The sequence below is a fragment of the Pseudophryne corroboree genome, chromosome 6 (assembly GCF_028390025.1).
Source record: "Pseudophryne corroboree isolate aPseCor3 chromosome 6, aPseCor3.hap2, whole genome shotgun sequence".
Taxonomy (NCBI): Eukaryota; Metazoa; Chordata; class Amphibia; order Anura; family Myobatrachidae; genus Pseudophryne; species Pseudophryne corroboree.
Genome location: NC_086449.1, coordinates 415,380,596 through 415,394,500, shown reverse-complemented (window position 1 = coordinate 415,394,500; position 13,905 = coordinate 415,380,596). Strand labels below are relative to the sequence as shown.

The 13,905-nt window shown below is 40.2% G+C and overlaps 1 protein-coding gene across 3 annotated transcripts in view; it reads right to left on the bottom strand.

The window, feature by feature from the left end:
• The window catches only part of PCLO (piccolo presynaptic cytomatrix protein), a 447,385-nt gene that overhangs the window by 130,833 nt on the left and 302,647 nt on the right, over positions 1-13,905 (bottom strand). For all 3 annotated transcript variants that reach the window (XM_063926936.1, XM_063926938.1, XM_063926937.1), the window contains exon 7: positions 59-2,228. In XM_063926936.1, coding sequence (XP_063783006.1) covers positions 59-2,228 — 2,170 coding nt within the window. The remainder of the gene's footprint in view (positions 1-58; positions 2,229-13,905) is intronic.

The following is a 13,905-nucleotide window of genomic DNA, read 5'->3' as shown; positions in this document are numbered from 1 at the left end:
GCATAGAAATGAAGATTTGTGTTATGATAGTGGTAAATCATTCTGGTACCATGATTACCTTCACTATCAGACATTGCATGTTGAAAGTCATCCATGATGAATGCTATGTCTCGATCATAACCACGAGTTCTGGATTCTTCTCTCATATGTTGTTGTACCTCAGGCAGAGAATGGCTGGATCCAAACTGGTCCCTGGTATCTGCAGATATTGGGGGCAATGGTCCAGCTGCAGCCCTTGCCATTCCCATTGGTTGGCCAACAGGACTCAGTGGACTTTCTTCTTCAGAATTTTGTGCTACAATTGGAATCCTTCCTCTACTTTGACTAATTGGAAGACTAGATGGTTTAATTCTTCCAGAAGGTGCTGCGGGGTTAAATGTTCCATCTATTGATTCAGCTTCATTGCCTTTCTGCCTTAAAGAAGAACTTGATAGGTCTCTTTTAATAGAGAGATCAAGACCATACACCGATGAAGGCCTAGATGAAGGCCTTGATCTGCTACCACTTACATAAGGTTTATCAACTTCATCCTGTAAAGCAGTTCTCAAATTTGTATTAAGAGTTGCCCCAAGGTTTTGAGCTAAAGCAGGACCCAAGAATTTTTGCTGATCTGTAATGTTTTTCCTCAAGCCATAAGTAATATCATCTTGCAGTAGTCTTGCCTTTGAAGATATACTGGGAATGGATGATGTACTAGAAGAAAGATAGGTTGAATAGTCAGGTTCTAAGTCATGATTTTCCTGAATTGGAGAAAATTTTGATATTTTTGGGTCTAATATTGTTTTCTTATGCTTTGACTGTTGATACAGGATAGCGGGTGGTAGTTGCTTGGCAGCTTGCTTTTCTAGTGTGAGTCTGCTAATGCTATATTTTTCACTTTTGGGGAAGTGCCTATAAAGACTGTCTGAGTGATAATAAGGTGAGAATCCAGCAAGAGGATCTAAATTTTCTGTACCCCTACGAAATTCCTGCTTTATTTGATGCTTGAGGAGCTTTAACTCATATGGATCTTCCATTGAATCTTCATCTGTTTTTCCATATGTATGTAGTCTCGAAGAAGTTGACATAGGAGCTAAAAAGTCTGTTACTTCAGGAGTCCGTCTAGAGTCTACAGTTCTAAGCAGACGGTCTGTTTTTGAAAGCTCTTTTTCATGAAGTCCAAATGCGGAGCTCATAGAACCAGATCCCTTTGTAAGTTCTCCAATATCATCAATTAAAACATAGTTTCTGGAAGCATGGTGTTCAAGGTCTGTATAAAAAGAATCTGCAGATATGCTTGACATTGGACTACTTGCCATGCTACTTTTTTCATCTATCCCCAATCTTAAATCCAAAGTACTATATTTACTACCAAGATGAGAAACAGAGTAGCTGCTGTCAGAAGATGCAGGTGCTATTATAAGAGGTTGGTTTCTAATAACATCATAATGTGATGTTATTTTAGAATCCAAATCTAATGCACCTTGTCTAGCTTTTTGCTGTAATAGTAACAACTGTGAAGGGTGTTGATAAGATTGTTGCGTTGGTGTTGGTTGTGGCTGAGGAGTAAAGGACATAGTTGGCATAGCTTGGAAAGCTGGCTGAGCTTGGTATGATGAAACTTGTTGATGATATAATGTTGGTTGATAATGGGTCTGCTGAGAGAACTGAGTTGGAGCCTGAGTAAGTAAAGTAGGTGTCTGATATTGGTATTGAGTATAGGGACTAGTTTGAGGTGCAAACTGAGTTTCTGTCTGAGTCTGTGGCGGTAAGTAAGGACAATATTCTGTTTGTGGAGCAGTTTGTGGCCTGTCTAAGCCAAGATGACTTTCTATTCTGGTTGGCCTTGTGTTATTTACTTCACTGTCAGACATATAATCCCGCTCTTCAGCAACACCCTGCAGATAAGCTCTCTCTCTCTTTTCTCTTTCTTTTAATAAAGCTTCTTTTCTCCTATTAATTCCCATTTCTAGATATCTTAGTTTTGCATCAATTTCTTTTTCCTCCTCATCTAGTTCTGCTTGTTTCTTGCGTAGTTTTGAAGATTCTCTTTCAACCAGATCCAATTCTCTATCTATATCCTGAAGAATTTTAGCTCTAGCCATTGTTGTGGTTCTACAAATTCGTCTGCGAGAAACAGATCCAACTGTGCCGTATGGTGACTGTAAGCCATTGTTAGCTTCTTCTGGAGGAGGGTTTGGAAGCGTTCGTTTTACCTTCTTTTGTGTTCCGCTTTGAATACTTTTACTCTATGGCAAAGATAAAGCAGACACAAAGTTTGCATCAATGAATGTTTGGCAACTAAAAACAACAGTACTGTACTTAGATAAACCATGCTGTGAATTAAAAACAGAATACAGAAACATGTAATCTTTGACAGAGAAGAAAACTAGCTCACTCCAATAGAAGTGTATACAGTTAAATATTATTTCAAACTATACAAAGTTTGAATATTTAAATTATTAAAAATTAAAAAAAAACACATGGCCTTCAAGGCAACATTTAAAAAAAGGATGTATAGCAGAATTAAGTTATTTTTTTATATTTACATTATTGACATAAAATATCAAACTTATTTTGACAGTGGATATTAATTTACAACTAAATTGTTGCATTTGGTTGAAGACTGCTGTATAGATAACATTTGGACAATTGGCTCCTTAGTAAATATCCAGTGATTCTATACAGTAAATCTGCACAAAAAATAATGTAGCTGGAAATTTGTCAGTGAACTTTTGCGTGACTAATGATTCTACTTCTTCACCAAGAAATGTATCCATTTAAATTCACTTCTGATTTCTCCAGTATATCTCATGGATCCAGAATAATTTGTTTTGAACATATTGCTGAAATACTTCTACAAGAAATTAGTTTGGATTAGTTTTTTTCTTCATTCTACAGAACAGTTTTTGCATCTCCATTATTATAGATCTCACTACAGTAGTAATTCAGCATAACCATCTCTGTGTACTCACCACTAAATTATAATACAGCATTGGCAGAGACAACAAATATATTGACACTTTTATAGTACTCATGTAAAACCCCAAATCTAAGGGCTGCAATTATATAACATAACCTTTGGACATTGGAGGTTTGGTAGCTTGTTGGTTGGGCATGCAAAGCAATTACGTGGCAATCAAGAAACTATCCTCCATAAATACCCAATTACAATCAAAAGGGAAAATGGGGAGGCATTTGTACTAGCCCAACATAATGTAAAAATGTATGTGTGTTCAATTAGTTGGGATGGATCCATATGGGAAATTACAGGATAGAATACAACTATGTGTAAAAAGTGCATATACTTATGCCCTATAATAGCATATGGATTTAGGTTGACAATGTTCGCAGTAAATGTTATAGTACCATTAGCCTATAAACCATCGCAATAATTATAATATAATAAAGTGTTATACACACTGGTGTTGAGAGCACGGGAGCAGGTGCTAATTATCTGTGCTTTGGACTGACTCCCCTGTGCATACATAATTACAGTACCTCTTATGATGGCAAGTGGGTTCCTCCTTCTCTGTGGTGCCCTATTCACAGTGACATCTTTGGGAAGATCGTGCCGCACAATGAAAGCAAACTCTCTGGCACTATACTGGAGACTTTGCTCTCTAATGCACCTGTGCCATCTTTCCAAATATTACTGGGAATATGCTGCTGGCAAGGAGGATGCTCTGCTTGCCATCACAAGGTAAGGGTTAGGCACTGGAAACCCCTCCTCCCCATTCTTTGTAGGGTGTATGGTCACGCCACCCCAATCAGGCCACTCCCCATGCAATAGCCCTGGTTAGATACACCAGACAGAAAAGTATGTTCACATTTATTATAAATGTAAAAGTCATGTGTTCAATAAAATGTCAATTAAGTAATGTGAATACTGTAGATGTTTTGTGGATTTTCAACACTTTCTTTCTTCCTTGTGCTATGATCTATAATCCACCTGGATCTCTGCCTGGCTCCATCATTTCATCTCCTTTCATATTTTGGTTGATTTCAACATCACCATTAATTATCCATATTCTCCTCGGACTTCAAAACCCCAGCACTCTACCTAACCTACAAACCAGGCCACTCCCAGTAAATTGACTCTTTTACTTTTTAGGATGGCTACTGCCTTGATCTTGTTTTCAAGACAGTGCCCATTTTCTTCTTTAACATATTTTTCCTCTTCTCAGATCATCAACATTTAAACTTTAAGCTCTAATTTAACCTCTATTGTAAACTCTACTAACATTTTTTATAATCATTGAATTCTCAGTTCTCTTAATCATCAGCAACTCTTCAAATCTCTGTAACAGCTTCTATAAACAAATGCTACACTTTCCACTGATCTTAACCCAACACGAGAAGCAGGCCTTGATCGAGTTGATCCAGCCATACATTACAGTCTGCTTTGATTACAATGTCATTCGTAGTAGACTATGGAACATAATACCTTTAAAAACATTCTTGCAAATTAGAAATACAATATCTACTGCTATCTATAACTCCTACTGAAATGCTCTGGACACTACCAAACAAACATACTTCCAACTTCTCATCTATCTTAGGATTCTAAGCCAAATTGTTTTGAAAAACTCTTAATAATCTTTAAATCTGCTCAACCCTTCCACAACAATCTCCCCAACAACCATTAATGCCCAAGATTTTACTTCTTACTTAAAGGACAAGACTAATAATATTAGACATGAAGTGATTACCTTTTTCTCAACAAACAACCTGCTCTATTCCTTTACTACACCCTTTGGAAACTTTCCTACATTTCATCCTACAAAGAAAGATAAATGGCCTGATGCTGGGTTGAACGTACGTCTGTTGGCAGAGCATACCTTGTGTGTTATTGCACTGTGCATGCATAGGATCTGAACATATGCATGTACAGTATGGGCGAGTCAGTGTCATATTTCTAGCACATCTACACTTACAACTGAAGAGTTGTAACTGGACAGTAATGGGGTGTTCTCACTTAGGCAAGTTTAGTGAGGAAATGTCGATGCAAGTGCGGATCATGCAGAGTTGGATGTAAGTGTAAATATTCCTGTTTCCAGAATAGGCTGGGGCAAATGTCAATTGATGATGATTATGAATACCAAAACCATATATGCAGAGAGTGTGGATGCATTGCAAGATACATACAATTCTGCATATAGTTAAATGTATACATTTTTGTCTCATTTGTGTCCAACTCATTATTAAACACTGCTCTTATTATCTTCCTACTCCACCTGACCCAATAATCTTATAATTTGACCTCTGTCGCCTTAACTAAAATCTTCAATTTCTCTTAGAGTATTGGTACAGATACGTCCACTTACATCTTTGCTCCAAGCATTTTCTTTGCGTTTTTCTCTCAAATATGCATCTTAGATGCAAAGTAACATAAAAGGACACACAAGCAGCTTCTGCAGATTAAAATGATATGCAGCATGCCTATATTGTGTGTATATCCAGCTCTAAAAAAGAGACACTATACAGTAAATTCAGTCCTTTTTAATATAGAGCTTAGAAAACAATTATTTCAGGCTGGTTCCCAGTACTGCAAGAATAATAATAACATAACCTTAAAGAGACAGAAGTGTGGAATTTCTACAATCACCTGTATCTCCATCTTAAATCATGTTAAAGGTCTGCTTAGTCTAACAGTAGATATAATATTAAAGGTAAAACAGTAAATGTCCCCATACCTTAACTGAAGTAAACATACTTTAACATGTTTTTATACTGTAAAGTGTTTGCTATGTAGCTGAATTAAAGGTAACAGAGGCATAACATTCCACTGCTAATCCCTATAGGAAAATATGGGATTAGGTGGTAATAATGCTGATCCACCCTCCAGAGGACCCTGTAGCTCTGAAAACTGTTCTTGTTGCTCAACTGATTGCTATGACAACATTTAATTCAAACAGAATTCCCTGAATATAGTGATACCTGTCATGAGTAAACCATGGTACTGCTATCTGGCAGTGGGGGGTGGGGGCGGGGTGTATTCAGTATATTTTAGCTAAGGTAAAAATTTAACACCTACAGTACTAAAGGAACTAGTCCACGGCACTACAAGACCCCACCACAAGTGATTGATGAGGGAGGAGGTGATGCTCAATTACATCATCACAAGGGAGCATGAAGCCATCAATGAGCCATCCCTACTAACCACAACCCATCCATCCATCCATCTATCTATCTCTAGATACATACACATATAGGGGATAATGTAGAGTTGATCGCAGCAGCAAAATTTGTTAACAGTTGGGAAAAACCATGTGCACTGCAGGGGGGGCAGATATAACATGTGCAGAGAGAGTTACAGTGGCGCACGCAGGGGGGGTTTCTGGGCACCCAGAAACCCCCCCTAATGCAACAAGTTTGTGTGTTTTTGGGTGGACGCTGGACGGAGCCCTGAAACCTCAATAATAAATATAGCTTCATTTGAAATACCTGCAGTGTCGTGCCATGACTACACACCCGTGCAAGGGTGTTTACCACAAGATATTGCATTATACCGACATGGGCACACAGGTGCCTATGAATCTCTATGTGGAGTGCCGAACCAACAACCGTGTGTGTATATATATATACTGTATATATATATATATACACACATATATACATATCTGGAACCCCCCCCCCTTAGAATTCCAGTGTTTGCCACTGAGTTAGATTCGTGTGGGGTGTTTTCAAACTGAAATCTAAATTGCAGAGTAAAAATAAAGCAGCCAGTATTTACCCTGCACAGAAACAAAATAACCCACCCAAATCTAACTCTCTCTGCAAATGTTATATCTGCCACACCTGCAGTGCACACGGTTTTGCCCAACTGCTAAACAAATTTCCTGCTGCGATCAACTCAGAATTACCCCCATAAACACATACATTTATGTAAAAAACAGCATAAAGGACACTATGGGGAATGCAGATAATAGCAGTGCATGCACCAGTGGCTGTTACCATGGAGGGATCTGGACAATCCCACTCCTGGTAAATTATGCTATCACCATTGTGATGGGAAAAAGGGAAAGCAAGCAGATATCTTTAAAACTTTCAGGGGATACTTACATTTTAAAGGTATCCCAATTTTTTAGGTGATTTACAATAAAATGTGTATAATAAATATGCCCCTAAAACAACAGTAACATGTGAGTGACTTTATGTAGAAGAAGAGGAGAAGCTCCACTCATAGCTCACACCCTGGCTGAGGCTATGCATGAAAGATAATGAGACTTTACAGGGGACATTTTCAGATGAACCGGGTGGAAATGGGGGAAGGTCAGGGTTGTCGCGAGGGAAGGTTGCGTGAGGACAAAGGGGAGCTGAGGGGAAAGAGATGAGGAACATATGAAGTGGGAGGTGAGAAAGGCAAAGGGCTGGTCCCAGAGGATGGGCCAGCCCATAGTAACTATCCACACACTGTAGGGACTGGAGCTGGGTGCAGGGGGAGTACAGCCCTGGAGGCATGCAGAGAAGGGCTGTGGGGAGGGAGGAAGTGGAGCAATTGGAAAGGTTATTAACTCTGTCCTGACACTACCCATATTAACTGTAGATGGCAGTTGCACTGCGCCCCACTACCCAGTACTTTGATCAGCGACTCTCAAATATTTTTTTGGGGGTGAGCTGCCTCCTTGCCCTCCCCCACCCGTTACAGCACCTATATACAAGGGATAGGGTTGGTGTGCTTTAGAAGTGCGCTATCTCTTCATTCTGGCACTTAGAGACCAAAGAGAACCATTGCCTGAATGGGAATTGCTCAGTAATGCGCGCGTCGCAGGCTTGTGATGTTACACCCATCCCCATTCCCAGTTGCCATGTGCTGCACTTGTTGTAGGGGTTATCTATAAAGGTAAGATGTTGTTATTTGCACTGTATCCTGATGAAAGTTTTGATAATAAAACTGAAACGTTGATATAGTATCGTAGCACCAGTCGCTTTGTACACCTGCTGCCTGACAAGTCCTGTGAGTGCCGCCTCACTATCTGTACTATTATTTCTATGGCTGTGGATTGGGTGGGTGTCAAGGCCATACAGATTATTGGGCTTGAGTGGCTGCATTTGCTGTATATATATATACTGCTCAAAAAAATAAAGTGAACACTAAAATAACACATCCTAGATCTGAATGAATGAAATATTCTTATTAAATACTTTGTTCTTTACATAGTTGAATGTGCTGACAACAAAATCACACAAAAATTATCAATGGAAAGCAAATTTATTAACCCATGGAGGTCTGGATTTGGAGTCACACTCAAAATTAAAGTGGAAAAACACACTACAGGCTGATCCAACTTTGATGTAATGTCCTTAAAACAAGTCAAAATGAGGCTCAGTAGTGTGTGTGGCCTTCACGTGCCTGTATGACCTCCCTACAACCCACACAAGTGGCTCAGGTAGTGCAGCTCATCCAGGATGGCACATCAATGCGAGCTGTGGCAAGAAGGTTTGCTGTGTCTGTCAGTGTAGTGTCCAGAGCATGGAGGCGCTACCAGGAGACAGGCCAGTACATCAGGAGACGTGGAGGAGGCCGTAGGAGGGCAACAACCCAGCAGCAGGACCGCTACCTCCGCCTTTGTGCAAGGGGGAACAGAAGGAGCACTGCCAGAGCCCTGCAAAATGACCTCCAGCAAACCACAAATGTGCATGTGTCTACTCAAACGATCAGAAACAGACTCCATGAGGGTGGTATGATGGCCCGACATCCACAGGTGGGGGTTGTGCTTACAGCCCAACACCGTGCAGGACGTTTGGCATTTGCCAGAGAACACCAAGATTGGCAAATTCGCCACTGACGCCTTGTGCTCTTCACAGATGAAAGCAGGTTCTCACTGAGCACATGTGACAGACGTGACAGAGTCTGGAGACGCCAAGGAGAACTTTCTGCTGCCTGCAACATCCTCCAGCATGACTGGTTTGGCAGTGGGTCAGTAATGGTGTGGGGTGGCATTTCTTTGGGGGGCCGCACAGCCCTCAATGTGCTCGCCAGAGGTAGCCTGACTGCCATTAGGTACCGAGATGAGATCCTCAGACCCCTTGTGAGACCATATGCTGGTGCGGTTGGCCTTGGGTTCCTCCTAATGCAAGACAATGCTAGAACTCATGTGGCTGGAGTGTGTCAGCAGTTCCTGCAAGATGAAGGCATTGATGCTATGGACTGGCCCGCCCGTTCCCCAGACCTGAATCCAATTGAGCACATCTGGGACATCATGTCTCGCTCCATCCACCAACGCCACGTTGCACCACAGACTGTCCAGGAGTTGACGGATGCTTTAGTCCAGGTCTGGGTGGAGATCCCTCAGGAGACCATCCGCCACCTCATCAGGAGCATGCCCAGGCGTTGTAGGGAGGTCATACAGGCACGTGGAGGCCACACACACTACTGAGCCTCATTTTGACTTGTTTTAAGGACATTACATCAAAGTTGAATCAGCCTGTAGTGTGTTTTTCCACTTTAATTTTGAGTGTGACTCCAAATCCAGACATCCATGGGTTAATAAATTTGATTTCCATTGATAATTTTTGTGTGATTTTGTTGTCAGCACATTCAACTATGTAAAGAACAAAGTATTTAATAAGAATATTTCATTCATTCAGATCTAGGATGTGTTGTTTAAGTGTTCCCTTTATTTTTTTGAGCAGTGTATATATATATATATATATGTATATATATATATATATATAGTTCCATTTATTTCATACTGCATACCAAAGCCTTCATTGGTAATGACAGCTTCAAGAAGCCTCCTGTATGGAGAAACTAGTCACAAACATTGCTCAGGTCTGATTTTGGACCATTCTTCAACACAGTCTTCAAATCTTGGAGGTACCGTGGGCCTCCTCTGTCAGAAATCTTGCGAGGAGCACCTGGTCATGGCCGGTTTATGGTAAAATGATGTCCTTCCACTTCCGGATTATGGCCCCAACGGTGCTCACTGGAACATTCAGAAGATTAGAAATCCTCCTTATGTGAGCATATTACAAAGTAAAGTTTAAAATTGATATATATCTCACAGAGTGCGCCGTCTGCTTTTTCTCATTTACACGTATTGAATTGCTGCCCATGGTTGAGGCAGATTGGAGGAGCTGACACTAAAACATCAAACAAGTGTGGAATCGACCGGGGTGAACTGCTATGTTGCGCACCTCTACTTCATTTTCATCTCACTGTGCTCAATACGCTGCGGGCTTGGTGGCTCACTGCGCTCGCCACAGGATCTATTCCCACTCTATGGGTGTCATGGACACCCACGAATGGGAATTGTCCTGTTGTGCTGGCAGCATTGTCCGCTGGACGAAGACCGCTGGGATCCCGACAGCCAGCAAATTAAAAGCATCCCCAATACACACATTTGCTTTTTAGTTCCCTTTCCTGCTATTATAACCTCCCCCACTTTGTTGACCATTTGGTTAGATTGCCTTTACTGTGTGAGCTGGTACATGCATATTGATGCTAAATGTCTAAATCTCACTTAAATAAACTATTTGTGTGGTAACTACATCAGAATATTACTAATACTGATGTTGATACAGTATGTAACCAGTCCAGAAACTGCCAAAGAAGGCTCAGCTAAAGGATTACACTCATGTATCTCAAATTGTTCTCAATACTCTGATAACTTCCTGAAACTTATATATAAATGTTAAAAACATGTGTTAGTTGAAATAATGATTACATAATTATTGAGTAAAGCATAGAACAGTAAAAGTACTTTTATAACATAATTAAAGTACTCTTTTTCTTAAGAGCACACTACAATATAGCTCATGTTTCTAACTGGGGTAATTAAAGCTCTGTGGTTATAGATAGATGCAAGTTAACAAATGTGGTAATATTAGTTTGGATATAAGCATTATGTAAGGGTTATGCTTAAGCTAGTGTGATTTTAGTATTGTAGTATATAACACTAGTACAGCACATGAAAAACTGTATATCTATTGGGAAATAGCCTACAGTACCTTTTCATCACTGCATATTGGAGTTGACTGGTACAGCTTTATACAAATTAAGTCCCACATTTGAGGCAATCCAACCTACAGTTACTCTTTACTTCACTAGATCTCCATGGTTTGGACCTACTTTAGCTGTTATCTGGAATGGAACACACCTACCTCTTGAATCAGATTTACTCAATACTAAGATCCTACCTATGAGATCTGCAACATATGAGTTTATATGAATTCTGCATGTGGTCTCTATATTTTATACATCTGCAGTTCCTGTAAGGCACAAGTCTTTGTTTAAAGATTCTCAAAAATATTGCTTCACATCTCTAAACATGGTGTTTAGCAATTTCATTTTCTATATTAGTTAATGTTGTTACCGGATCCTACTCTGCACCACTAGAAATATATGTATAACACAAAATGCCAAAATAGGGAAAAAGACACATTTTGTACAATACAATACATTGCAACACTGTTGATAGAAGTTAGTCAACAAAATCATGAATACACGAGAAAGTTCAATGTGTCCTTGGTCAATTGAAACTATGCTCTGGTTATACTATATAAATTGACCATTTTTATTCCTAGTTTCTCACATCCCAAAAATGGAGATGCTTAAGCTAAACCAATATCACAGACCTGGCCAAGAGACGACAGATAAAGTATGAGGTTTATCATCAATACAGTCCTTTAGGAGTGAGAATTGCACTCGTATATAGAACTTTACAAATCTCTGGATAGTTCTTTGGAAAACTATGCTCTTGGTCCTGTAAGTATGGACATCTTCTATTTATTAAACCTTATTGGAACATACTGTACATATTACAGATTCTCAGTTCTTTCTCATGTCTGGTCATCTTGAGTTTTATCTGTTAAGTCAACGTTAAAATGAGAACGTTATTTCTATGAGATGAAAGAACAAAACAAAAACTGAACATTGATAGCCTTGGGACAATTTATTTGTTTTACGTACTAGTATCTTTCTGCCTTACTGTTAACAAGTTCTTGAGGTATGACAAATTAATCCTTGAGTTACACTGATTCTTAAAATCAGTGTAACTAGTTGAAGGGAGCCCTGCAAATGTGACCAGATTTGGTCTTGATTCCAAAAGATTGTCATTTGATCAACAGATGAGTAGACAGATTGGATTTTATGTTTATTTTTATTTAAACCTATCAAGGATCCTGTATTACAGGAATTTTAACCATTCATCATTGATACCTAAATAATTTGATTTACCCATGAACCCCTTGTTCTTAAAACAAATATTCTGACTGTTGTTCTGACTCAATTACCATTACAATTCTAATACTATAGGTACCCTATTTTAGTATCAACAGCTACTGTACTTATTGCTATTACATCAGAGAAGTCTGAGATTTGACTAATGGGACTGGACATAGTTCAGCAAAACTGCAAAAAAAAATACTGCAAATGATTCATCATGATCAGGTGGGCGTCATGCTGGGTAGGGAAGCAGGAGCTAAGCTTGCAACAAATAGGTTTAATCCATTCAGTAAACCTCCACAAAGCATGTGATATATTATGGCCATTCATGGTGAACAGCCTTCAAATATAGATGTTAAGTGGAAAGATTTTTATTGACTTAATGGAATTGTATACAAATCCTTTCGATATAGTTAGAAATAATAAGATTTTAAACCTGCCGGTAAATCTTTTTCTCGTAGTCCGTAGAGGATGCAGGGGACTCCGTAAGGACCATGGGAATAGACGGGCTCCACAGGAGACATGGGCACTTTAAGAAAGACTTTAGATCTGGTGTGCACTGGCTCCTCCCTCTATGCCCCTCCTCCAGACCTCAGTTAGAGAAACTGTGCCCAGAGGAGACGGACAGTACGAGTAAAGGATTTTTGTTGATCCAAGGGCAAGATTCATACCAGCCATACCAATCACACCATATAACTTGTGATATACTATCCAGTTAACAGTATGAAAACGACATAGCATCAGTCCAAGACCGATGAGACTATAACATAACCCTTATTTAAGCAATAACTATATAGAGGTTTTGCAGAAGTAGTCCGCACTTGGGACGGGCGCCCAGCATCCTCTACGGACTACGAGAAAAAGATTTACCGGTAGGTTTAAAATCTTATTTTCTCTTATGTCCTAGAGGATGCTGGGGACTACGTAAGGACCATGGGGATTATACCAAAGCTCCCAAACAGGCGGGAGAGTGCGGATGACTCTGCAGCACCGATTGAGCAAACAGGAGGTCCTCCTCAGCCAGGGTATCAAACTTATAAAACTTTGCAAAGGAGTTTGAACCCGACCAAGTAGTAGCTCGGCACAGCTGTAGCGCCGAGACCCCTCTGGCAGCCGCCCAAGAAGAGCCCACCTTCCTAGTGGAATGGGCCTTGACCGATTTAGGTAACGGCAATCCCGCCGAAGAATGCGCCTGCTGAATCGTGTTACAGATCCAGCGAGCAATAGTCTACTTTAAAGCAGGGGCACCAATCTTGTTGGTTGCATACATGACAAACAGTGCTTCTGTTTTTCTGACTGTAGTTGAACTGGCCACGTAAATTTTCAAAGCCCTGACCACATCAAGGGACTCGGGATCCTCCAAGTCACGCGTAGCCACAGACACCACAATAGTTCATATGAAAGGATGAAACCACTTTTGGCAGGAATTGAGGACGGGTCTGCAATTCCGCTCTATCCATATGGAAAACCAGATAGGGGCTTTTATGTGATAAAGCCGCTAATTCCGACACTCGCCTAGCCGAAGCCAAGGCTAATAACATGACCACCTTCCAAGTGAGATTTTTCAACTCCACCGTTTTAAGTGGTTCAAACCAGTGTGACTTAATGAAACTTAACACCACGATAAGGTCCCAAGGCGTCACCGGAGGTACAAAAGGAGGCTGAATATGCAGTACTCCCTTCACAAAAGTTTGTACTTCAGGGAGAGAGGCCAATTCCTTTTGAAAGAAAATGGATAAGGCCGAAATCTGAAC